The sequence below is a fragment of the Cyrtonyx montezumae genome, unplaced genomic scaffold, assembly GCF_038088225.1.
Source record: "Cyrtonyx montezumae isolate F1298 unplaced genomic scaffold, pur_monq_1.0 scaffold_2, whole genome shotgun sequence".
In the NCBI taxonomy this organism is placed as follows: Eukaryota; Metazoa; Chordata; class Aves; order Galliformes; family Odontophoridae; genus Cyrtonyx; species Cyrtonyx montezumae.
In genome coordinates, this window is record NW_027071936.1 from 33,344,490 (window position 1) to 33,371,703 (window position 27,214).

General features: G+C 37.7%; 2 protein-coding genes across 3 annotated transcripts in view; both read left to right on the forward strand.

Moving 5' to 3' along the window:
• PDE5A (phosphodiesterase 5A) overlaps positions 1-8,188 on the forward strand; it is a 56,081-nt gene extending 47,893 nt beyond the window's left edge. For both annotated transcript variants that reach the window (XM_065736830.1, XM_065736831.1), the window contains exons 16-21: positions 332-432; positions 519-596; positions 2,375-2,438; positions 3,005-3,079; positions 3,580-3,663; positions 6,649-8,188. In XM_065736830.1, the coding sequence (XP_065592902.1) occupies positions 332-432; positions 519-596; positions 2,375-2,438; positions 3,005-3,079; positions 3,580-3,663; positions 6,649-6,786 (540 nt within the window). In that variant the 3' untranslated portion in view covers positions 6,787-8,188. The remainder of the gene's footprint in view (positions 1-331; positions 433-518; positions 597-2,374; positions 2,439-3,004; positions 3,080-3,579; positions 3,664-6,648) is intronic.
• Positions 8,189-19,273: 11,085 nt separating this feature from the next.
• Positions 19,274-22,116, forward strand: FABP2 (fatty acid binding protein 2). The gene is made up of 4 exons (XM_065736853.1): positions 19,274-19,373; positions 20,037-20,209; positions 20,780-20,887; positions 21,709-22,116. Exons 1-4 carry the CDS (start codon positions 19,307-19,309, stop codon positions 21,757-21,759), a joined length of 399 nt encoding a protein of 132 aa, XP_065592925.1. The 5' UTR covers positions 19,274-19,306; the 3' UTR covers positions 21,760-22,116.
• Positions 22,117-27,214: the final 5,098 nt, after the last annotated feature.

Sequence of the window (27,214 nt, forward strand, 5' to 3'; positions counted from 1 at the left end):
TTTAATTTTTATGTATGAAAGGGACTTGTTTTATTACTTTTTATGTATGAAAGGGCTGTTGCTTGGACTGTAGTTTGATTTTGTAAAAGTCTATTATGATGAAGTTGCTCTACAGCTTTCTTTTTGCCATTACTCAAGAAGACTGGAATTTTTATTTTTAAACTGGGGAATCCACAAAAGGAATTAGCGCAGAAGAATGACAGCACATACCAGTAAGCAATTCAGGGTGATTCAGTATCTAAGAGAGACTTTAGCAAATTGGTGTGGCATTGCCTAATCTACTAACGCTTTTTTTGTTGATGCTGATGCTGTTCTTTTGTTTGTTGTAAAGGGAAATCAGATTCTCAGCAGCCTTTCCATTGAAGAATACAAGGCAACACTGAAAATGATAAAACAAGCCATCCTTGCAACAGACCTAGCACTATACATAAAGTAAGTCAGAGGCAAGTTTGGCTGGTAGTCATAGCTTGATGTTTGGATTGTCAGCACATTGTAAAATCTTCTAACTTGTTTTAAAGGAGGAGAGGAGAATTTTTTGAACTTCTAAGGAAAAAGCAGTTTAATTGGGAAGATCCTATGCAGAAGGAGCTATTTTTGTAAGTAAATGCAGAATGATTAAAAAGCTGATTAATATTAGACATCCATTTTTCCATGCCACTTTGTCAGAAAAAACAGCTAATCTGTTTGCTTTGGGCCAGTACAAGCTGGTACAGGCGATGTAGGTCACTTCAAGAGTTTGAATTACTAAATTTGCAGTCTGTATAACAAACTGTGTTAAATAGTATGTGGAGTTACAAAAGCATTTCTATTCCATAGAACTCCTAAGTACAGTGCTCCTTAGCTTTCATATCTAAATATTTAATTGCTGAAACCAATACCTAAAGATTCAAGATAGGCGTTTTGTTTTGAAGCAGATTCTGTACTGGCAGTGGAGAAAAAAAGATTTAAGAACTGAAAAAACTTTATAAAAGGCAAAACAGAATAACATATTCAACTATACTGTCTCAGGAAGGATAGTTGCCCTATTATAAATTCAGTGCTTTTAAAAACCTGCCTTATTTAGTCATGTTGCGTTTAATCATGTTCTCCTATTTCAGTAACAGACCCTTGTACTGTCAGTAAAAATGGCAGTCCCTGTTAATGACAGAAAGATAGAATCATAGAACTGCAGAGTATCCCAAGTTGGAAGGGACCCACAAGGACAACCAAGTCAAACTCCTGGCACCACACAGGACCACCCAAAAAATCATATCCTATGTCTGAGAGCACTGTACAAAAGCTTCTTGAACTCAGGGAGATCTGGGCCATACCCACTGCCCTCTGGTGAAGAATCTTTTTCTAAGACTCAACCTGACCCTTCCCTGATGGAGTACCATGCTGTTTCCTCTGGTCCTGTCACTGTCACCAGAGAGGAGAGATCAATGCCTAATTCTCTGCTACCCTCATAAGAAGCTGTAGGTGTTATGAGGCCACCCCTCAGCCTCCTCTGGGTTGAACAGGCACAGTGACCTCAGCTGCTCTTCACATATCTTCCCCTCTAGACCCTTCTTCATCTTCATAGCCCTCCTTTGGATGCTCTCTAGTAGTTTCAGGTCCTTCTTATATTGTGGCACTTGAGATGAGGCTGCACAGAGCATAGCAGGACAATCTCTTCCCTCACCCAGCTGGCAGTGCTTGCCCCGATGCATCCCAGCGTACTGTTGGCCATTTTGGCTGGCAGAAGTAAATGTGTTCTCTATTTAGTAGCAAATAGAATGAAGAGGTTCATTTGTTGTGAATCCAACTAACAAGCTGGTCCAAATTTGCTCATTTCTTTGTGCTCATTTCAGGCAGGTGGAAGTCTACCACATCACTGTGGAGTAAATAACTCCCAAGGATGGTACTCCACAAAGAGATAGTATAGGGGATGGTATATTTAAAGTAGTTCTATATAAACAGTATACAAATAATACAAAAGAGAAGATGGCTCACCTTTAGGATGACAAGGCTCGCAGAGGACTCCACGTGGGAGGGATCTCCAAGAAGAGAGCCTTCCTTGGTGGTGGTCAGCCCTTAAATGGGGGTTTGGGAGAGGTGGAACCAGGCTCCACCCCTTCCACTCACACAGGTATATCACCTTCACCTGTGACCCCATGGCTGACTCGGTGCTCACCTCAGGTGACCAATCAGTGGTTCAGGCTGTGATTCAGCAGTTCCCATACAATCATCAAGCCTTGGATGTCTTTATAATGTTGGTTTAATTTCACTTGTTTTTCTGAGTTTGATTTCACTAGAAATTGGATATTCTATTTCCTAATCACTTGGCTTGGTGGCTACAAAAAATTCACAGTAAAGTAATTCATAGATTTCTTTTTGTTTTGTTTTTTTCCTATAGAGCAATGCTGATGACTGCTTGTGATTTATCAGCTATAACCAAACCATGGCCAGTTCAGCAACGGGTATATCCTTAATTTTAAGATTTCTTAAATACAAACTCTGCAAAACTGCTTCTGCTTTCTCTATCCAACCGGTATTGCAAAGGCAAGGGTGCAACATACACCCTTAGCAAGCAGTCCTTCAAATGCTAAGACTGAAGACTTCCTCAGGTCTTTGCAGCAAGATCTGCACATTTAGTCATGTCAGCCCATTATTGCTTATCTGAAAGTAAATCAGGAATCTGCTTTTTTTTTTCCTCAGCATTTCTGTGTTACTACAAGCTGGTCAGTTGATACAGCGCACTATGTAGTATCAGCTGACCTTTCTCTATGTGTTGAACACTCTAGCCGTTATCAATGGCAAGGCACTTTTTTGCCTTTGTACTTTGCTTTTTCAGAGTAAATATCAACACATGCAGGTGTCTCTTGTCCACCGATGTGTATATCAGTAAATATAAAAGCAAGTTGTTAAATGGGAGACTCTTACAGAGATTGATCCCAATCTGATATATCCTAAGGAGGCACAGGAAATTCTGAAAATAGGTAGCAAGCAAACTTTTATAGCTCTCAATGTGTGAAATCTCTTACAGATTGCTGAGCTTGTAGCTACCGAGTTCTTTGATCAGGGAGATAAAGAGCGGAAGGAACTCAACATAGAACCAACAGTAAGTGGAACAATCATGCAGAATCTTCTTTTTTCTAAATGGCTTCCATAAGCAACTTTATGGAATTAAAACATTCCTTTCAAAAGCCACCTTTTCTATCAGTGATCAGAATCTAGGACCGACACCTTTCCTGGCTTCCTAGCAGTCAGTATTCTTCTGGAGTTTCCAGACACCAACACTGTCACTGCCTCTGAGCCAGAAGAAAATAAAGCATTTTTTCTTCTAAGTCAGTATTATGAAATTGTCTGGGAAATATATTCCTAAATTGGTGGATAACTGTAGCCTGTGCTAAACAAATAAGCTTGACCTCTAGTTTGACCAATTCCAAAGACAACCTTTTACGGCTAGCCATGCAGACAAATTACCTGCATTGTAACACGTACTGATACCCTGCTGCGTTGAGATTACTGTGCTTTTTGAGGTCCTGCCTTTTAATTCTGGCCCCTTTTTGTTTCAACTTTAAATGACTTTAAACATTGAATTTATTTACTTACTTGCAGGATCTAATGAACAGAGAGAAGAAAAACAAAATTCCAAGCATGCAGGTTGGATTCATTGATGCTGTTTGCTTGCAGCTGTATGAGGTATGGTGCCTGACAAAGAACTGGAAATATCTAAAACCAGAACTGTTCAGTGCTGTTTTTAATAGTTGCACATTTAAAATTAAAATCAAATTTGGTTTTAGTATCCTCGTAAAAAAGATTTTTTTTCATATATTCTATATGGTTTGTTATTTAGTCATAGAAATGATTACTGTTGCATTAATTGTATGTTTGGCTGATCACTGTATTTTGTTACACTATTTTTTAAAACCAGTGGTAGTCACTATGTTCTGTGGACTGGGTATTAGGTTATTGTGTTATGTTTTAGATTCTGCTAGTGATGTGATGTTTTAGATTCTGCTGTGATGCTTAAGGAAAATCACAAACATATAATGCTTTGCCAGCTATGTAAAGAATGGTATCCACATATTGCATGATAAAGAGTGACAATGAAGAAAGAGTTCTATAGCATTCAGAATTCTTAATGCAAAGGGTGATAATCTACATATTGGAAATTCACCTGGGTTTAAAACTTCCCCTCCTTTTTTCTTTCTCATCACACTTAAAAGTTGTGCATGAGAGCATCCACTGAAATTATTTTCTTTCTGCTCACAAAATGTATAAACAAATACTTGGTCAGGTAAAGTGTGAAATAAAATTTGATTCCTGACTTGTTTAAACTGGTAAAGCACTAGGATGAATGCCCGTTCATTGAGACTGTAGCAACTATTTTACAGGAACTAAGCTGAGAAAAAGGTGTAGAACAGATAGCCTCACTCTATGCCTAATATTCCAGTGGGAAGAACAAAGCAAATGTTCTTTTCATTTCACATCCGTCTAAAAAAAATCCACATCCACCAGTTGGAAGAAAACGAAGGTAGAGGAAGGAGGGAACTACTAACTGCCCCTGAAACTTCAAAGTCTCTGCACTATAAAAACTTTGTCAGGAAAATAAGGCAGCCTTTGTTGAGAAGCCTCACAAAGCTGTTTCCATTGGTAGGTAGGCCACTGAAAGAATTCTGAGTAGTTGTGGAAAAGGTACAGAGTACGCAAATAAAATTATTTGAACAGAAAATCTGAACAGGTTTGAATGTCCACAGCTCCAGAACTGAACTACTGTACTTTATTTGCTGGGGACAGCTTTACCTTCCCATTTATGAAAAGACCAGAAAACTTTCTGTTTTTTACTCTGTAATATGCAATGAATTTCACATCAATAGTTACCAAATGATAGTAGTCCTAATTGAACATAGCTCTTGTACAGTTCCTGTAAGAAAATGAGGTGTATGAATAATTTCTATCTATTTAGTCCCTATTTTGTAACTGCCGCTTAGTTACACTGCAGTGAAGACAAAACCAATTCCTGGTTAGCAGCCAAGTACATCTACAGATTTTCAGAGTCTTCTCTCTTCTCTTTATCTGGAGAAGAAAGAAGATGCTGTGCCTGTAGGAGGGGGTATAAGCAGCATCTTTTTCATCTTTTTGCTGATGCAATATACCTACCTGTAGTACAGGTAGAGGAAACCACATGCTTACACGCATTTCTTCAATGGTAAAATATATAAACAATGTTACTTTGAAAGTGAGCAAATGCACACCTCACTCTTGAGTGTTCTAATGCTAAAAGGCAAATAATAAGCAGGATTTAACTACAGCCTTTTCCCTATACCTTAGCATTCATCCAGTCAGTAGGAACTTAACAGACAATGCAAAGATTAGTGCCTGATGAAGCACTGCAATCACGTGACTTACCATGTTATTCAGAGTAGATCTAATCTGAACTGATGCTGTGTGACTTGTTTTAGACAGATAACCAGTACGGTTAAACTGAGTGATCTGAATATCTTCCCTGTATGTTCAGAAATCTGAAAGAAAAAAAGAAGACCAAAATTGTACTTCACTCCCTTTTTTTAACTTGAAAAAAGTGTAAAAATTAGCAGCTTATAATGCTATTTAGATGTGCTCAGATAAATAGAACATGAATACTCAAGAGATATTTCACAGCTCCACTCTTCTCAATGAGGTATAAATAAAAAATAATTCAATTAAGTCTATTGGAACTAATGATGCTGCCTAGAAAGCAAAAAAGAATTATTAAGATTTACACGAGCAATAATTCACTAGAGTACCTGTGTAAAAATGTTCCCATGTTACAGAAAAGTTAGATATCATTGCCTCATGTTATTCTAATAAGACATAAGTTCCAGATGAAATTCTGACTTTTGAAATATATATAACGACCAGCAGTGAGGCTAGGCCTTTTCTCTATGCACTTTGCAGTTGGTCATGGTAGCTCCAGAATCAGCAGGCTCACTCTTGCCCATGGATCTTCCTGTCCAGCACTGTGTGAACTATCAAAGTCCCACTTCACAGTTCTGAACAGTGTGACTTCATTCCAAATGTCAGCAGAATCCTCAGTGCAAGTACTGAGTGTCATTATTGTGTAAGGATACATACTCATCTCTTCCATCAGAAAAAAAAAAGTACAAATATGTTTATTCAACTGTTTATTTTCCAATTCAGTTTTTCTTCAGTCTGCTGTAGTACCACTGCAACATCATGAAAAATACGTGGTAGTCTTCAGCTGTTCCAAACAGGCATCAAGTGTCATATATAATTTAATTATTGAGTGCTAATTGTCTTGAATCCAAATATTTCTGGAAGAACTATGAATCATTTGTGACACTGTCACCGTGGTCACATTGTAACTGCTGATTTCCCTTCCAAGGTCATCTTTTTGACCAGCCTTGCTATATATACAAAGAACTGGCTGATAAATAGAGCCCATGCGTACTACCTCACTAGGAATCCTGGATGGGTCACTTGTGCGTAATTCTGTGTAGCAAATTCATCATAGTTCTTTCTGCATGTAACAGGAAGTTTTCTTAAAGTCAAAACTTAAGTTCTGTTTCAAGTATAGACAGTCATCATATTTCAGTCATTCTTGTCTCTTTAATATTCATTTATAAGAACACTTATCTTGTTGTTACGTATAAACTGTTTTACATGTTTTACAATTTATTTCAGGCCCTAACACATGTATCAGAGGCCTGCTTCCCTTTACTGGATGGCTGTAGGAAAAATAGGCAGAAATGGCAATCCTTAGCTGAACAACAAGAGAAGAATCTGATTAATGGAGAAAGCAATCAAGCCAAACGGAACTGAGATGTCAATTTAAAAACCACAAGCTTAAGTTCACATAGAAGATGTAGTAATAGGGGAGTACTGCATTCTACTAAACACTGTATGGATTTGGATTATGTTTTGCCACTGCTGTATTATTTTTCCACATTTCAATATATAGCATGACTGTGTATATGCCAAGATCACATATGTCTTTATTACATCTAAGTGAGATGAAAAAAGATCTGCAGTTAGTTTATGCTAACCTGTTCTACAAGAAGGTATGAGTGCAGTTTACTCGACTGTCCCTGAGAGCCTATTACTTCATGGATGTATATAATTGTTTGGAGATTATGTTGTGGCCAGTAACTTAAAGACTACTGCTTTTCGCACCTTTTTTCCTCTTTGAGTCTTGCTGTGTTAGGCTGTAAAAGAAATGCACAGTCCTGCCTGTTCTCTTCCCAGAAGTTCAGAAGGAAGACTGGGACTAACACTGGCAAGCCTGACCCAGCATACGCTATGCTAACCTCTTCCAGGAAACAGAACAGGGCTTTGAAGAGAAGCCCCAGAATTTGTGTACCCAGTAGCCTTTTCATACTTATAAGAATGTCTTAGCAAATGTGTTACATTTAAAAAAAACCCTGTGAATTACTAGGCAACGGGGTGCTTACAAGTTTCGTGGTACAGGTGTCATAATCCATGGATAATGGAAACTGCTTGAAAATTGCTGAAATGTGACAACACAACTGACAGCCTGGCTGCCTTGGAAGAATGGTTCCTATACAAGGCCATGAGAAGCAGAGAAACTGAAACTAAACAAGATATTTCTGTATGCTTATTTTAACTTCATCTTGAAGTTGAATTTAACATCATCGTAACAAACAAACTGAATCACAGGCAGGAAAAGTAGAAGATATGTGACTGCAAGATTAAAGCATGAAAATCTGAATCAGAATGATGCAGGGATGGCATGCTTCCAGTGACCACGAGCGGCCAGTGCTGTTAATGACCACAAATAGGCCAGTGTTGTTATGAAATGGCTATGACCACTTTGAAGGAAGTATTATGTTAACATATTTTATACATCATTTTTAGCACTAGTTAATGTTAAAAATTATCTAGCACCATGTCTTAAAGGAACATGAAAAAAGAGTACTGAAAGCAAAACTAGCCCAGAACACTACAGTGATTTTACCATTTGCATGTAAGGCATCAACATTCAGAAGACTAAGAATCAATTAACTTACACTAGGAAAAGAAGGCATTGACATTTCATTCAAACGAAGATGATTAATAAAAATGATTTTAAACTCATCACTGGGAACCAATTCAAGAAAATATACACATAAGGTAATTAAAAAAAAGCACAAAGAGAGTAGTTTGGTTGAGCAGGATTGAAAAAAGAATGTCAGCAATCTTAGATTGGTTATAAAATTCAGCTACACAGAGAATATGATTTTTGGCATTTTTTTTTAATCTTTAGTAATGACTCTGTAGTTAAAAATCAGTAACAGTAATACATTTGGGATTGTACTTTCAAGTACAGGAGTTAGTCTGCATCACAGCAATGCAGAAAATTTGAGTTGAAAACTGCAATGTCTTCCCAGAAGATTATCAATCCCACTAGCTGGTTAGAAAGACACTAAAATCAAGCTCTTTTTGCCAGTCTCCTCATTTAGATAAGCAATATCAGAAGCTAACAAAAAATGAAGAAAATGTTTCAGAATGTTCCACAATACTGTTTTTCATTGTCACTTTTTTTTTAATGTAGAATAAGTAATTCACAGTTTGCAGCATTTCTGCCAACCTGTATCATTTGTTACTCATTAAATCCTATCTCAGATTTCTCTAATAACCACCAATAATAATTTATTGCAGCTGAATTTGAAAGTATTTTTTCTATAAAAAGTATTTCTCCTATGAGGTGTTTTTTTTTTGTTTGTTTATTTGTTTGTTTCAGGTTTTCAGCAACAAAAAAAGTATGGAATTCAACAATAATTAAGAATTCTAGAGCTATTGTGAATTTGTATTTATCCATGTTTATTTATATGCATACATAGCACCATGTATGTTTGTAATAGGTCATAGCTCTGCAAAAAAATTACAGCAGCCTGCCCTGCCCCAACCTTCCAGCTCAAAAAAAGAATTAAAAAAAAATAAAAAGCTTTTAGGTACTTTCTGATAAATAGGAATTTCGCTTCATGATTTGCATACAATTCATATTCTCTTTCTTGAATGTCTGAGATACTAAAATGTCAAATGATATAATACATATTCAACATAAATATGAACAAAGTGTATGTATACAAAGGTGTATTCTTGATGGCATGGTTGAGACTAGTAATTCATGGAGACAGCACAGCAAATCATCTGTGGTGATATCACAGTGTAGTGGCCTATCAATTACATTAGGATTCCAGTAACTATATTTCTCTGCTATACTTTGTGTTCAACAAAATTTTATTATAATACTAACTTATAAATATTAGAAAAGAACGCTGGATTCTTACCTTTGACTTGAAAATAATGCATGACATTTTGCATTGTTTCAAAGGTTCACTTAAAATGAGTGCAATTATACAGTATGTGCATACATGTAATTACATATTTGTACACATTTATCACACAGAATCTCTTCTACTACCAAGATTCAACTATAGAAATACAGTTCCTAGTGAATAAACTATTTAAATGTCACAATATACCTGTATCTGTACATATTTCTACAAAACAAAACAAAACACCAGGAAACTAACCATTTAAGAATTTTAAAAGCATATTCTGCTGTTGTTTCATGAAAAATGAGAGTATTTCACTGCCTGAATGCACAGGCTGCCATTTTCGTTTCTAAGGTCTGTGTGGACTGTTTGTAGAATTTTTTTCTTTTATTTTATAATGTAGATAGATTAAAATATGAAAAAAAAAAAAGAACCAGGCTGTTTTGGACTGAAATTCGTTGCCTTCCAGAATTCATCATTTTTATACTCAGCCATTTCATATATTACATGCATGCTGCTGCTAAACTACATCATGGATTATGTATCTAATTATTTTAGTCCAGTCTCAACTGTAATCTTCTCTATTTTAGATCATCTAGCTAAATAATCAAGTGAAAGATGCAAGGTACAAGCAGAAACTGAGTGTATCACTGTCATTTTAGTTTTAGGTCCATTAAAGCCATTGTCAAATTTGGTATTTAAGTTTATAGGTATAGAATTTGGCCCATTAATTTTTAGATGTTTCTATTGAGACAAGTACTAAAAATCCTTCTTGCACATATTTTCCTTTGAAGTCACTTCACAATACAGTTTAATGCTTATAGTTTTCTTTCTGTTTTCGTCCCCTTTCTCAAAAAAAAAAAAAAAAATTAATAATAATCCACACATCCAATATGAGCTGTAGAATACAGGTATACAGGTTTTCTGTAATCTCACGCAATAAGAAAGGAAAGAAAAAGCAATATTGATTTTGGCAATTACATTCATTTTTAGTTAGCAGCAGTTCAAATCATTCTCAGATTTGCACAGAATGCAAGTACAAGTGGGCTAGGGATAAAAGCGAATAATCTGTTCCATTGATGACCAGCTGATCTCTCTTTAGAAGAGAGGGCTGAAGCCTGATAGAGGCATCATCTTCTGACAGCTGGGCGCACATAAAGGTAAGTTTTTAAACTCCAGTCTGATGCATTTTATCTGGTAGTGGCGTGATTTGTCAAAACTATCTGATTCTTGTACATGATTTTTCAAAACTACTGGGTAACTGACTGTGCAAGCTATTATACTGAAAAATTATGAAAAAAACTGACCTAGCCCCTTAAAATTAGAGGATGTTCCCTGAGGGATCTGGTTGATGCCCCTTGCAGCTATGTCTGAGAAAACAGTCTTAATGGAAGAAGTGCCTCACTCATAACACTTTCAGAAATTTTCAAAGGCTTTGGAGATCTAACCTTTCAGGTGATTTTTTTTACATTAGCTTTAGCTAAAAGTCTTGTCTCTGCATTGCTGCAGGTTGTTCTTCATGCCAAATCACACACAGTTTACATTCCACAAGGTTTCAGCTTTATTTCACAGTCCTCTGCTCTGCTTCTTCAGGGACTTGCACTAACTTGAGAGATAAGCTCGAACACTGGAGCTTAAATAGAAACCTAAGTTTAGCCTGAGGATAGCAAGAAATTGTGAGGGCTGGATTGTTTGGACTTTCATAGGAACAAGAAACATCTTAGAGACTGGCCTGGCAACTAAATATGAAATTGTGACTTCAGGATCTATTCTCTTTGTCATTGCTAGATAATGATAATCGCATGGGAAATTTTATTTTCCACATAAAGAAGTCTGTTTCCAGAGAGAAACTCATATCTAAGTACCACTGTTTGTAAATGTATACTTACCTTACGTGACGATGCTACATAATAGTTTCCACTAACTCTCACTGCACGAGCTTGTCATGCTAGCACCTAAGGTATGCTCAGATTCCCATTTAAAGCCAATTACATGATTCCTGTTTACCTCAGTGGGAGTTTGATTGAGCTGTCTAGAAAGTGAAGGAATAGGTCAAATTCACCTTTTCTAGCTATAAAGAGGGACCAAACTCATCCTCAGTAACACCTGCCTCACATGTTCTTTGCTGTGTTCAGCTATTCCTGCTGATGCTTAAGGTACCTCACAGATGAAACTGAAGTCAGAATTTGAACCCTCTATGTATTCATGTGGCAGACACACGCACGTGTCTCTTGAAGAATGTAGTGTGAAATGCACTGTAAATAGTTTTAATATACATTTCTATATACTTTAATAAAAATCTTAATCACAGTCACTAGCCACCAAGTTTGTCCGTTTGCATCCTTTTATCTTAAAAATATTTGAACAAACATAGTTTCTGGGCACAGTATTTTTGTACTAGGTTAACTGAGTTACTCTGTATATAATGTTCTGCATTTAAGTAGAATTAAAGTCTTCTGAATGTTATGGCTTCTCACTTGTCCTATGGATACTTAGGAAAATTAATTACATTACTTAGAGAACTATCACTCCTACTTTCTGTGCAGTTGATGGAGAATATAGTCAGGTTATTTTCTATGGTCAAACTGCTGCTTCGTTCTTAATTTCTTCTTTATTCCCTTTGTATTATTTCACGTGTTTTAAAATAAAAAAGACAATGCCAATTCAATTGTACTGTTTGTTAGCTAGTATTGAAGTTAAATTTTCAATACCTCATTGTCCCACGTAAAAAAAACACTTCTGCACATACTTGATATATTGCATTTTTAATAACTTCTCCAGGTCCTAGAAATTCAGACAAGAACTTCACTATACCATGATACTTCTAACGTGCACAATACTGACATGAGACTGATAGTTTCTTTTAGGAACAGCAAAAAATCATTTGCTGCTACTAACCACTAGAGATCAGTGCAGCTACACTTACTAGGAGCTGTCAGAAACCAGATCACATATTGTAAGTAGAACTGGCAAATAAAACTGTTATACAGATCTGTCCTCAATCATTCGTCCCCAGGTGTCAATTTCTGAGTAGTATATAAGAGAGACTGAAAAAGTCAACCTTCCAACTTCTAGCAAAACTGTGATAAACTTATTTTTTGCAACAAAAGTTTTACTGCGCACAAGCTGTCTGTCTTCCATTTTGGCCTATGACATGCGCTGTTCTTTGGCTATTTAGGTTCTCCACATCAATACTTCTGGGTTGGTTGGTTTTTTTTTCCTTTCCTTTTTTTTTTTTTTTTTTTTTTTTTTTCTAGCTCCAGGCAAAACCAACAAGTATGTGAATCCCTGACAAACAACAGTCTCATTCAAAAGTTATGAAGGGCCAGATTTAGTCCAGCACAAAACACAAGCAACATTTGCTCAAACCAACGGCAATTTCTGAGTGCAATTCATCAACTGTCTGTATATCTACATGTATCAGGTAGCCATTTGCTCTGGGGCTATGATCTTTCCACTCCAGTCACCAACTTAGAGTCACCATGTTTCTGCACAGTGTTCAGTAGCTTACTGAATGTCTGAATTCATTTCAGAGAAATGATGCTGTTTTCTACACAGCAGTACTGGTATGCATTGGAATATATTATCCACTCCAGAAAATAATATCCCCTTGGACTAGGGTATGTTGTTGAAGAGGTGAAAAAAAATATTAGACACAGTTTTTTACATCTTGTGTAACTGTGATGACTTATTAACAAATGGAAAAGACAATAGCCTCTTCTTCACCTATTTAGTAACGGTGTCAGCTATTGCTAAAGTGTACTTCCCATTCCTGTGAAATCTCACTGTTTAAGATTTCCACAGATTAATTCAAATGTGTGGGTTTCCTGCAATAGTAAGCTTTGGGATCTAAATTTATGGCATCTAACAGACATTCAATTTTTCAGCCTTTCAGAGAGAGTAGCATTTCTCAGCATTTACAGAACCGTAACACAGGACTTCAATTTCAGCAGAGAAACATCACAAGTTACTATTTCATTTCAGTAATTTTTCACTTCAGTACACTCAGTTCCAACTTTATTTTATTTTTTTGTAATACCTGGCTGCATGGTTTTCCACGGTATTCCAGTGCTCTATTTTATTCAACATGGAAATTCATTTTCACATTTTCTAAAAGATAAAACTATTCTCCAAAAAGCTGTATTATTTTCTCTTCTAAACCCATACTGTCAAATGATGATAAAATCCACTTTCTTCATGTGAAAGAAATATAAGGCTAATCAATTCAGCCACAGCCTGCTACTGTTTTCTCAACAGTTGATCACGGCTGATAGATAGCTCTGTACCTTACATAGGTTCTCCTTTAACATCATGGAAGATGCTTAACAAACACTGGGAGTAAAATTAATGGTTAAATCGTACCACTAAGTTACACATGATTAAGTTCATACACAAGCATTTCTTTTGAACCTCATTTTGTAATTGATCAAGTCACTGGCATATTATTTTATGACATATATACATATTTAACATAAGCAAAGGTCATTTTACCGATAAGTAGAGGGGTTAATTTGATCAAGGTCACACAGAAAGTCAATAGCTGGAACAGTAATGAGCTGGAAACAGAATGAAAAGAACTAAGATCTGTGTCCTATTTCTACTTTTACATGAGAAGTGAACAAAAAAGAAGAACATTGTTCTGTGCTGACGTCATCTCCCTTTGGGTATAAAAGTGCTTCATTATCAGGGCTATACAGAGCACTCTCTTGCTGTTTTGATGTACTCAGGAGAAGTCCCCATGTTACAGATTGAGATTAGATTCAAGTTTCTAATCCAAATAATCACCATAAGAGAAAAGATACACAATCACTAAATAGCTGTGATAGCTGTGTTGAAACCAAGTCCAGTTCAAATTTTGGAGAAGTACAAACGGCAAATGCAGACCATCAAAATTATAATGTTTGTTAGCTCATTAGACTGTAACTCATATCTTCCATTCATCAAATTTGTTATTCTAAATGAAAATAAACTACTTCCCCAGATTTGCTTGCTACTAAATACTTGGAAAATACAGGAAAAGAGTATTAAGACAGATATTTAAATACCTTAGCAAGTAGATAAGCCTGACACAAAGCCCAACATATCTACTGACATCAGTCTGTATGTGACAAGTAACAAAATGCACTAATACTCAGAGATTTGTATGAACTTTGGTGTCAAAGAATGCTGTTGTTTAGATCAGAAATAGTTTAAAATCATGCCCTCTTCATTGCAACTTTGCAAAATCCTACTATTCTAGCTAGGTAATCCTAGGAGGTTTCATTTTAGGATACACTAATAGATGAAGGAAATACTAGAACTGGTATTGCTTTAAGAAAATCTACATTTTGATTCTAGATCTTTCTTTTACTATGAAGAAGTTCATGCACTTACTTATGAAGTAGCTTATGCACTTCAGCTTTCTTCAACAGCCAATTCTCAAGGACATGTGGCCTGTATTATCAGAGCCATTACACACAAATTATCAAGAAGCGAATGGAGACACTTGTAAGATCACAGCCCACAAATAAATAATCAGACAAAAGTATTTTTTCACTGGAAATATCTAAGTAATTTTCAACTGTTGCAGCTTTGTGTTGAATATGTTCTACTCTCAGCAGCATATAGGAGACAGTCCTCGGGAAAAATGAATAAATAAAATAAGAAGAACCACACACAGAAAAACTCCAACAAACAGAATCTTAGCAAACGGGCAGCTGGAGTAGGGCAAAAGATAGCTCAAGTATGATCAAATCCAGGTGCAATACAGCATCCACTTGCAGTACATTCTTTGAAATTATCTATGGAAGTGTTAGGCTACAGTAAGCTCCTTGCTGCTAGGACACCCATAGTTATCCTAAGGCTGGTGTTACAGACATAGCATTATCCATTTACTATAGCCATATAAAATTGGGTGTTGTGGTTTAAATGCTTAGTCAAGCATTACAACAAGGAATCTAGACACACCTAAATGATTTAAATGACCAGCTATCCTTGCTATCCTTTCCTAGAAATTTATAATATTCCTGTAATAGAAAACATGAGGAAATACTGCCAAATTAATACCTGACAGAAACTAAATAGCATGCATGGCTTTAACAGGTATAAGCAGATGCATCTCTCTCTTAGTATGTTAAATGATATTGTAATTTAAAAATGGTTATGTAAGTATCCTATTTTTATCCTGACCCCATACAAGTAGCACTCCATGGTAAAGCTGAATTCTACTGTCCTAGCTGATTTTGGGCTGAGCAACTTGAAGACAAGCCACAAAATGATAAACAGTATTGAAGAACACAACCTGCTGCAAAAGCATTTTTGCTACCCTGATCTTTGGAATCTCATTGATAATTATCTTCATAATAGAGACTGGTGAGATTATCACAGACTGGTATGATGAGATTGGCACAACAATATAGGTTAATAATTTATTTCCATCCACTCAATTTGATGATCAAACTTCAAACTTCAAAAGTTATTTTTGTCTTTTTCTAGCATCCCATAGCTAGCAAGCTGATTAAAGCCTCAAAGCCAAGGTTCCACTCCCTTAGCTTTCAAGGTTTTAATATAGCCAGCAATACTTCACAAATTTTTTGATGCAGCATCTAAGCAAAAATTGTAGGTTTGAAATCTGCAAAAGGTGAAGGTAAGCAGAAGAAGGAAAAAGGTCATGGGATATTTCAACATAAAAATACTGCCCCCCAAAATTAGTTGTAATATTAGAAGATGAAAAAAAAAACTTCTACAGAACTCAAAGAAACTCTGAATAAAGTGTACGCAGCATCATTCTTTTTACATGTAAGAAATCTGAAGTCATATGTTAGCATGTTCATAGTTCTAATTACCTTGTAAATTATGGGAGATTAAAAATGCAGCTGCTTGTTCTGCCACTGACATTCCATCCGACCTCAGGGAAGAACAGCTCTTTATGCTGTCAGTTTTATTCCAATGAGGAGATGCCATGTAACTCACAAATACCAGCCACTGTGGAGATTCTAGCTTAACTTACAGAGCTGTGGGGCTGATCGAAAGAGAATCCTAAGGATTCATACTTAGTGAAAAGAACTGCTAAGGATGGGAAATTGAGACAAAGGGAACAGCAACAGGCTGTAACAGGAAATCCAGGAGCCATACTTGCTGTTCCCATGGTGAAAAGGTTTGGAGCTGTCTGCTTAGCCTGACTTCTGAGGGAACCTGAGGAATCACAAGTGGGGATAGGCAAACAGTGAGATAATTTACAGGAAAAGAACATCTGAAAGAAACTCCTGTTAGTTTGGGTCTCACTCTGCAAGACCCCTCCCTCTTTGTCAAGGTTCAGAACTGCTGGATAAAGTCTGATGTAGAAATTCTAGCTTAAACTATGGATATACATAGGCATGAGTTATGTATCCATATTCTTCTGTATGTATTTAAACTGCTGCACAGCCTCAGGTTTCTCCTGGATTTGAGTCAACTTTTCAAGTGAACAAATGGTTCAAAAGTTACATTACACCACTGACAGAACACTTATGCAAAGACTATTAAAAAGAACAAGAGAGAATATTTTAACAGGAAATCTGATTATCACCGAACACCATATTTTGTTAATATCTGTGAACTAAACAAATGATATAGATAGATAATAATTACAAAGGTCAAAGAGACAACACAGTCCAATAAAAGAGATAATCTCATAAGAAACAGACATTCCTTTTGCTTGTTTTCTGAGCTGGCTGAGCAGTAAGGTAGGGATCCATGATGAGCACAGCAGTGGACTCTTTTAGACACCAGTTTGTGCTCAGCTGCATACTAATACACCTACACATCTTCAGCCTTATAACAAGCTGATTTTCATCCAGTTCCAACTACAGGGCTGGCAGGTATATATCTCCCTACGACAAATGTCTTGCACATTCCTGCTCACAGTTAAGATATGCTATTTTAAAGTTCTCCTACATATAAAATGATAATTCTGGAATTATAATACTTTTGTAGGGGCAGGAGTTTATTTTCTACCAAAATTATGCCTACTTCTTTGCTAATTGTATTTTAGAACTTTGATGTAAGTCAGTTTGATTAAAAAAAAAACAACAACAAAAAAACCCAGAAATAAATAAACCTGAGTATGTGGGAAAACTGCATTTGAAAACTGTGAAACTGAAAACTAAATGCTGTTGTTATATTACGAACTGATCCCTTACATTTTCAACTACAAATAAACAGTCCACAGGCCTTCTATATGGCAGGTCTAAAGACAGGATTATAAGGAAAGAACAGGTAGCTAGTACAGGAAGAATGGCAGACTGCTTCTTCCTTGCCTTAGACCAAAAAGAAGGCATTTCTAAGGTAAGAGGCTGTATCTTCAAGGGAGGGGAACTACAGTAACTGGAACAAAGAAATGTGAGAGGACAGACTGCAGCCTGATGAGGATATGTCCACAATCCCAATCCTTGCCACTTGCAGGTGAAGCTTCCCACGCAGAAAAGGCTGCGGGTGCCCTTTTCTCTCACACAGTTTAAGCAAAATGCTCAAGTTCGAAACACCTGCTGTACAAGAGGAGATGGCTCACTTCAAATTAAATGGATTATGAAATAGATATAAAAATATCACTGTTGGCAGACTGGAGGTAACCTCCGCTGGGATAAAATTCTTAAAGTGGAACAGGTATAGTTAGAACAGGAGGTGTTGCCAACTCAGCAGACTAGATTGTACCATAGGCAATTCACTGGGAGTCCAAAGGGTCTGAAAAACAAATTAGTCCTGTTGCACAGTCAGAAGCAGCCTGTTTTGGGTGCAACTACAGCAGCTTTCTATACATCATTTGCAATGATAAGCATCTGTGTTGTTTTCCTTTCCCTTTTTCTTAACTTCTGTGGAACCAAAAGGTGAGGAGTAGCTGTTGAGCTACTCTCCCTCTGCATTCTGTTAGCCAGATCATCTTTGATCTCAAAATGAACCTGAGTGGAGTGGAAACCCACACCATCTTAAGTATTGCTAGCAAAGTTCTAAATTTATAGTTAGATTTCAGTAAAAGCTTTTGCTGCAGTCTGGAAGAAAAAGATTATGATAACGTGAGACTAGTAAAATTAATTAGTTAGAGCACAAACTTGTTAGCTGTGTGATGAGCAAAATTCATTTCAGCATTCAGGATTTAAGTTTACATTCCAAAGCTAATAGGCAGCAGACCTAGTGCCATCCATAGGAACAGACTAACTATAATCCTGAATATGGTATTAACAGATTTAGTACAAGCAAACTTACTCAGTTTCAAGCAGTGCTATCTTGTGGAAGGAGCTAAGCCAGAGTGCTCATTTTTTGCACTATCCTTCAACAGGTAAAACCTGGGATCTATGGAAATGAAACACGTTGGGTAAAATTCACTTAGTAGCACATCTTCTGTTTTAGGAATGGATAGAAACATGGAGCATTTGCTGAGTGGGCTATAAAACGGAATACATAGAATGTGCCCTGAATTTAAACTACTTCTAAAAGAGTGAGGACACGAATATAAAATATCATAGCTCAGCACTAGATGAGAAGGTAGCAAATTGTTTCTGCAACTGAAGTGAGTTTCTAAAACTATCTGTGGACATTCAGTGAATCCTTCATCTCATGCTTATTATGTAGAGTCGAGCAGATTTTCACCTAATTAGAATAGACAAAGCAGAGATTTGTGTTTGGTTTGTTGGTAAATACATTTTCTCTAGTTGTAAAAAGATTCTCCCATAAGCATAAATTCCTATACAACAGAAAGAAAACATCAGTACATTTTCTTAGTCTAATTATTACTGTCACTAGAGAGCCAATTTTTCTACTACAACTCAAATAAGATAAACAGAATGAATGGGTTAGTGATAGTTCATAAAGAGTGATAAAGATACTGTCATCATGTGGAGCAATAAGGGGGGGGAGAGATTCAGCAAACAGTGTGCTTACAACTGGAAAACTGAGTTAAACGACAGTAACCCCCTCCTTGACAGGATCAATGCCACAGTTGAGCTTTAGCCAGCCACGTCATCATGTAAATTGCTTTCCTGATAAGGCAGTTCATAAATTCTCTTTGCAAAGCTCTGCTACTTATCAGAAGTCTGCCTACAGACAGAAAGATGGCATTTAACGGTACTTGGAAAATAGAGAAAAATGAAAACTATGAAAAATTCATGGAAGCAATGGGTAAGCCTTACTTTTTGAATGCCTTCTAAAACCAGGATACCACTGTGGTGGAATACAAACTTCAGCTGTTCATGAACTACCATCTGGCTAACCTGTCTTGTTTGCTGCTTTACCCTTGCATATTGCCCTGTATTTATTTTCAAAGGATTCTATAGAGGGAAATACAAGGAAATACAAAACACTCTTTTTTATTTGCATTGTGATAATCTTATGCACCTAGCTAATTCCAGTAGAGGTATTTCAGCAGAATCTCCAAGTCTACATTTGTGGGAAAGGCTCAGAGAATTTGAATGGTAAACTAGAATTATACATAAGGAATATTATTCTAATAAGACTGCTTGAAAAATTACATAAGAAGGAGATCACTGGTCTCCAGTTTTACAGAACACGCATGATTTGAGTCATTTTAACATGTTAAAGCTTACTTTAAGCTTGTACAAACTGCATGTAATATAGATACAAATATAACCATCGTAGTTGGATAGTAGTTTGCATTATACACATACAGCTGAACACTGCTTCAATGAAAGATGGAGAAGAATAAGACACTGAGTCAGAATTCTGAGCTAAGCGCCCTCGACTACATAAAAGTCATGATAAACATGCAAATATGATGCTCTATTTTGTTTTTCTCTGATTGAAGTTGTTTGGGTTTTTTTTTAGGTATTAATGTGATGAAAAGAAAGTTAGGAGCCCATGATAATCTGAAGCTCACTATTCAACAAGATGGAAATAAATTTTCTGTCAAAGAATCAAGCAACTTCCGTAACATTGACATTGAATTCACTCTGGGAGTCAGCTTTGAATACAGTCTGGCTGATGGGACTGAACTTTCAGTAAGAGACTTTTCATATGATTCATTGTATAGTAATAACTTTACAAACTACAGTTTCAGGATTAATGATCTGTCTTCCTAGGTTCTAGTTTAAATTTGTCCTTTAAAACCTGATGGTCCAGGAATGCTTGCACCTTACATATAAACAGCACAAGTTAGCCTTAACCATTGTTTCATCCTTGTGACTGGAAGCTCAGGGATCCATACAGTGCCCAAGAAGTAGAGTATCCAGCAATTTTCACATGCTGAAATCCAGGCAACTGCAACTTTCTTATAATACTCAAGTACACCATCTAGAGTGTAGTGAAGGTATCTGTAAGAAATTACGCATACCGACAGAGAAAAAGATCACCTGAGCCCCACAAATGGGCAATTAAATAAGCTAGCTTTTTTTTTATATACATAATATTCCATTTTTTACAGCCTTTCCAATTGTGTCATAAAAACAAACAAGCATTATTACACTGTTTTAATCTCATCTGAAAGCACTCCTGCAGCCTTTAAATCAAATCAGGTCCATGCTTATTGCAAAACTTATATGAGTTGTTGTGTTGTTTTTTTCCCATCACAGGGTTCTTGGAACCTGGAAGGAAATAAACTTGTAGGAACGTTTACTAGAAAAGATAATGGAAAAGTACTCACTGCATACAGAGAAATCGTAGGCAGTGAACTCATTCAGGTGAGTTAAGCAGTCACTTACACGCAATTTAAGAATATAATGAACTGAAAACATTCTCAGAGCTATTTTGAAAGTAAAAAATATATGCTCAAACCAAATAACCTTACTTATCTTCAGTAAAAATTCTCAAGTCTAGTAAATGTATCAAAGCTTTCCAAGAAAAACTGGCAACGTGTGATTTTTAGGTTGTCCTACCCACGCAAGCTGTATCTTACCAACACATTCTGAAGTCTGAATACAAGCTGTATGTAGAAGCCGCATGCATACTAGATACATTCTGCCTGCAGGCCTGTTTTTGCCTTCTAAAGACATAGTACAGGAGTTTTCCAGAGGATAATGTGCTCAGCACCTGACACAGCAGGAAGCTAGAGACAAAAGGGAAACCCTTCATAACTCTCTGACCAGCTGGTCACAAACTTCTTAAATAAATAACCCTCCCATGGGCAGGTGTGAGATCTGAGATAAGAGCACACTATAGGTCAACTCTTTCTCCCATTTCTGCTAAAAGCAGGTACACAAGTGACAATTGAGAAAATGGCTTTTTAATGCTTTTGGAGTAGTTTGGTTGGGTTGTTTTTGTTTTTGTTTTTTTGAAAACACCAAAAACTATCACGTGGTGGTTCCAACATCTGCATGGAGAATTTATGCCTATTGACAACAGGCTGCTTTCCTTCTGTTCCTTCCCTCAGAGCTCTACCAAGGGCTTGTGGGCCACCATATGGCCACCTGCCACAATTAATTAAACCACCTTTGACCACAACACTCGTGAAATGAAATTTTGCAATAGCAGTCACTGATTTTTCTTCTTAATTTCTGAACAGACCTATGTGTATGAAGGAGTTGAAGCCAAGAGGATCTTCAAAAAGGAATAAATACTTGACCCAAAACAGCACCGGAATCAAAATCCTATTAAAAAAAAGTCAATTTTTCTACATATACTGTTTTTTTTAATCCCACAGCACCTCCTAAGTTGTGATTATTCAGCCCTTAATGAAAACACAAGTTTACATTTAGCGTTTCACCTTAATTAGAAAAAACTCAGCTTCAACTTGAAGCAAAGACTAAAATGTTACTTGCAGGAAGTCCTGAGTAATGTACCGTAAAGGCTGCCAAAACTATTTTCTACAATCACAACTTCAATATTTTTTGCACTGGTTCTTGAATGGCATGATACCATATTTGTACCAATGGTTTCTCTGTGTATTGAGTATTGTGTAATAAAGATGGTTGTGTAATAAAGATGGTAAAACTTAAGAGAACCCTGAGAACAAGCAAGTCTCTAAAAATGTTATATGTAAATAGAAATATACTATAAATAAAACAATACACTCTGATAATACAGCTCTGAGGCTTTAAATTATATCTCTGATACCTTGCTGACATCAACAGGAGTAATATCAGGCACTTGCTGATGAGATACGGATATCTCACGCAAGTAGTTTAATACATTTGGTTTTAAAAGTATGGCAGTGCTTTAAAAACATTCAGGATTTGTGCTGTCCCAGTTTACTGGGGGTCAAAATCATTCTGTCAAGAAGAGTACCAGCAGCTCTGAGTGATTTTCTTCCAGGACATGAATGAAAACATTCAAGGAGCCTTAACTAGAGAAAGAATTATTTCAGACTAAGCTGACTTCACGTGCTCTGCATCTAATGGGTAATAAACAGGCACCACATTTTGGTCGCAGTGCTCAAGTCTGCAGCTGCAGAGCTCAGCCTCTGGAGCCGTGATGCTTCCTAATGCCACTTGAGGGCCCTGCACTCGGTTCCCATTAAGAAATGGGAACAGTTACACTTCGGTTTTAATGGCTTTTTTATTTGTTTTTTTAAGGACTTAATTCAGCTCTCCTTGACTGTCATTTTGCTGTGGGGAAAAAGAACTAATCCAATACCTTTCATCTTTTAGTTACTTCCATACCTGAAGCCTCCCTAGCCTATGCTGTCGCGGCCTTCAGGGTCTCAGGGCTCCCTCTGCCGGCACAGTGCTCTCACGGCACAAGAGGACTCCCATTTCTCAATCAGTCGGGATTTCTCCCGCTTGCCCAGTATGGATTGGAGGGGATGATCCTTTATCTTTCTCCGTGAAGCCAGAGCAACAACTCGTGTACGCTTCCACACGCGTCCCGGCGTGGTTTTACAGGCGAGGCACACGTGTCGGGCAGGGGCTGACCTCTGTTTTGCACACAGTTCACCTCACACCGACGGCCGGCGGAGCCCACGGAGCACTGCGGGAACGCTCCCGGCTCCGACCCGGCGTCCCAAAGCATTACTTCTCTCAGCAGCAGCCGGAGAAGCGGGACTTGCCTCTTGGCACACCTTTACCACACCGACCCGGGGTCCCCGCCAGCTCGTCGGCAGCGGGATAGCCCCTCACGGCAGAAAAGCCCTGGCCGGCTACGGTAACTGGGCTGCTGCCCAGTGCACAGCTGTGACAGCAGGGAATGCCTCAGATAACCGCCGGCCCGCCACGGGCGTCACGCGGCAAGGGCGGTGCCTGCGCGTGGGCGTGGCGGCGGTACGTGCGCTCCGCTCCCATTGGCTGCCCGCCCGGAAGCGCAACGAGCGCCTGCGCGGAGCGGCGGCCGGTCAGTGCCGAGGAAATGGAGGCGGACGTGCGGCGGAGGTCGCGGCCGCAGGAGCGAGGCGCGGCGGACGGAGGGCCACCGCCGGCTCTGTCGGGGCAGTCCTACTGGCTGGACCTGTGGCTCTTCCTTCTCTTCGATGTGGCGCTTTTCGTGTTCATCTATCTGCTGCCCTGATGCCCCGGGCCCAGGTCAGTCGGGGCGAGGCCGGAGCGGGGCGGGGGGTCCTGCGGCCGCCTCAGCCGTGCGCCGCGCCGTTCCCTTCGCTGTGAAACGAACTTCTCCCAGTTGGGTCCGCCGCCCCCGGCCTCAGCTCCCTGCAGGCTGCTGCCACACGGGACGATCCGCAGCGGCACGCAGGTGTCAGGTCAATGAGCCGTGAAGCAGGTGTCGCGATTCGCGGGCAGAGACCGGAAAAAGACCCGGTTCCAAACAGTTAGCAGCTGGGCTTCCTTCACCAGAAAAGCTTCATGCTGTCAGTTCGTAGGTCAGGCAGCATGCCGGATCTTTCATGCTTGGCTGCATCTTCCAAAGGCTGGATCGCTTTTTACAAGAGTTTTCTGTTCTCCACAGAGCCACCTGGATCAGGAATCACTGGATGCACGTTGCTAACACAAGCAGGACCATTTGGACGAGGAGCATTTGCACAGCATGGACAAAACAGAGAATGAGACTTCCCATTCACAGAAATGCAGGAGGCCCCTGAGCTGGAGACATGGGTGTGCACCGTATCACAGTACATCCCTGGATGTCTTTAAGTATTGTCTTTAGGATCGTGCCTGTATCTTGTCTTTCCCTGTTCTAAATTGTGCCTTTCAGGACAGGAGGAAACAGCTTGACTCTGCTTTTGTAATTTACTCGAAGACTTGTTGAGCATAATTGAAAAGATACATTGTTATTGTTTGAATAAAATCAACCAAAAGCACAAGCAGTCGAGTGAGAATAATATCCAGCACTTAGAGACTGAAGTTATTACTCAAACTTATTTGCTCAGAAGATGAAACTTACCTCATTTGTCCTGCTTTCAAAAAGCTGATCATGATGGTTCAGTGCTGTGCTTTTTTTTGTTGTTGTTTTACCTCTCTGTACCAGAGCACATGTGAGATTCTTGCTTCAGCAGTTACTGTGCCAGTGCACAGCAGTAGCTACTGCCCTCACCTGCTGATTTAGGTAGTAAAAGTTCTGATTTCCTCCCTATGAGCAATGAAGGAAGGAGCTTACAAAAGCCTTCTTATGCAATGGACAGGTTATACATACCCACCTCCATCTGCCTTCCACCAGTGACTGTACATAGAGTAACAGCCTCCAATTTCTGCATGCTCCCATCAAAATTTTCTACATCTCTGCTATAACGAGGCTTTCAAAAACAGTGCTGCATCAAGGAACACATTGCGTGCTGACTTCTTGCTTGCCAGCTCAATCAGGTTTTTGGGAAGACGATGGATGAAGGCAGTTCAGCACCTATTCTTTATTTTTACCTTGTTAATTATTCTCTCTGAGAAGTACAGTTTCTTTTTTCAGAAATATAAAATGTAAATGGATTTCTGAGTTCAGTTGTTCAGTGTACTCAGACACACTTAACCTGACAGCAGCTTATTTTCATTTAATACAGTATTCAGGACATAGAAATAAGTATGTGTGCTAGTTTTTCTTTCATTCTTAAGCAGTTCTTTATTGATACTGCTTTTCACGATATATTCAACTTGTGTATTCAGAAATAAGATTAAAGTTACCTTTTACCTGATAGTGTTTATGACCCATGAAAAGTGGCAGTAATTTAAAAGTTCCTGACTCAGCACAGGAAAGAAAAAAAAAAAGCTGAACAATGATTGATGTCTCACAAATGAGAAAATGAGTTTCCTTTTTATTTTCCTCCGACTGAACCTATTCAAGAGAGAAGCTCACTTTTATTTTCTCTCCCAAATGATTTCCCAGTAAAATTACAAAGGAAAACCCTGTTTAATTTCTATTTTGTAAGGAAAACTGTTGAGAATACATCTTGACAATTTTGACAGAACAGCCATTAGGTTAAGAGAAAGTTCAAGCCAGGCCATAATGACTTAGTTTCTTCCTTCAGCTAAGTCTGATATAGAAGGTTTTACGTATCTCAGAAAACTTAAAGCTATCAAAACACGGGCTTGTGATGCTTTGAACTCAAGTTATTTCATAGCTTGAATAGCTGCAATACCTGAATATATGCACTGAGACAAAACTTTGCTATACCTAAAGACAGCTTAGCTGGTAAGGTAAGAAAGAACAAGAATGACCAAGCAAGCAGTTGTCACCAAGTCTGTGGAATTAATGGTGTTAAAACTGATCTATGCACTTCAGAAATACTAGAAAGCGAACTTTATAAATCAGTACTTCAGATGAATAATTTTACTCATTAAATATGCTTGTGAAAACACCATCTCTTTAAATCTTTCAAGCATTACTACTTGCTATCGCTGTTTGAAAAGGGTGGCTCTGGAAAGCCAGGTGTGGATTTATTGGTGTAGGTCCGTTGTGGTTTTTAAGGAAAACATGACATATAAAAAGAATACAGACAAAGATTTTATATTTTTATCTAATAATTTGAACAAGCAGAACTTTGCAAGAAAATAATTCTAAAGACTGAAAAATATATTAATTACAAGACTTATTAACGTATTTACTGTTAAAAATATGTCTAGGCTCTTATACAAATCTATAGCCAGAAGGGACATATATAAAAAAATAAATAGGCACCCTAGGTAATTCAGAACAAGTTATCGCTTATTTGTTAGCAAATATTACATACATACATGGAGTGCAGAGTCAAATATAAAAACAAAGGTGCCTTACTTAGCTGTCTGTTTACTATTATAATTAAATACCTGGTAAACATGGGTCACGTAAAAAGTTGTCTGGTAAGATTGTTTTAAGCAAAGCCAAGAGACAGAAGTACATCTAAATTACTGCATCTACTTGAAAAATAAGTTTTACCAGTTGTGCTCACTGGAAACCAAATTCATTGGCATCAGTAACAGGCATTCATATTGCTTATTGTACACAAGTATGAACATTGCTAGGCATGTTTAAAAATAACTGTTATAACATCATTCACAGTTGTTGCTGTGCTATTTATACATAAAAATACTGTCATTTCAAATACAATTTCTGCAAACATTTTACAAATTGTACATTATTTACAAATTCCTTACTTTTTTTTTTTTACACAAGTATTAGAAGACAGCTTTACTTAAATGGCTATGCATAGCACGTAACATTGCTGTAGGAACATTAGAAAAAAATGTACAAGTTTTGAAATCTCTTTCAAAAATAAGACAACTAGGAGTCTTCCAAGGTTTTTCACACTCAAGGCTTTTTCTCTGGTTTGTTTACAAAAAGATACTTCTCTTAAGTTCACCACCAACCATTCCTAAACACGCATAATGATTTGCACTACAAAATCCAGAATTCCTTTCTCAAGTGCTATAACAAATTCTCATCAAGAAGGTAAAAATAACGTTCGTCTAAGATACCTGGTTTGTTGCATATGTTGTATATTCCAGTTTCACTACAAGTTACAAGTTGTTCAAAACACTGATCATGAAGAATAACCAAATGTATAACGCCATTTATTGTTAAAGAGTTCAACCAAATACCAACATTTGGTTGAAGCACTAAAACTCACATAAGGTATATAACATAAAAAAGCCTTTCTGACTAACAGTGCAAGCATAAACAAGAGTGTTTTCCATGCATATTTAACCTGCTTGCAATAT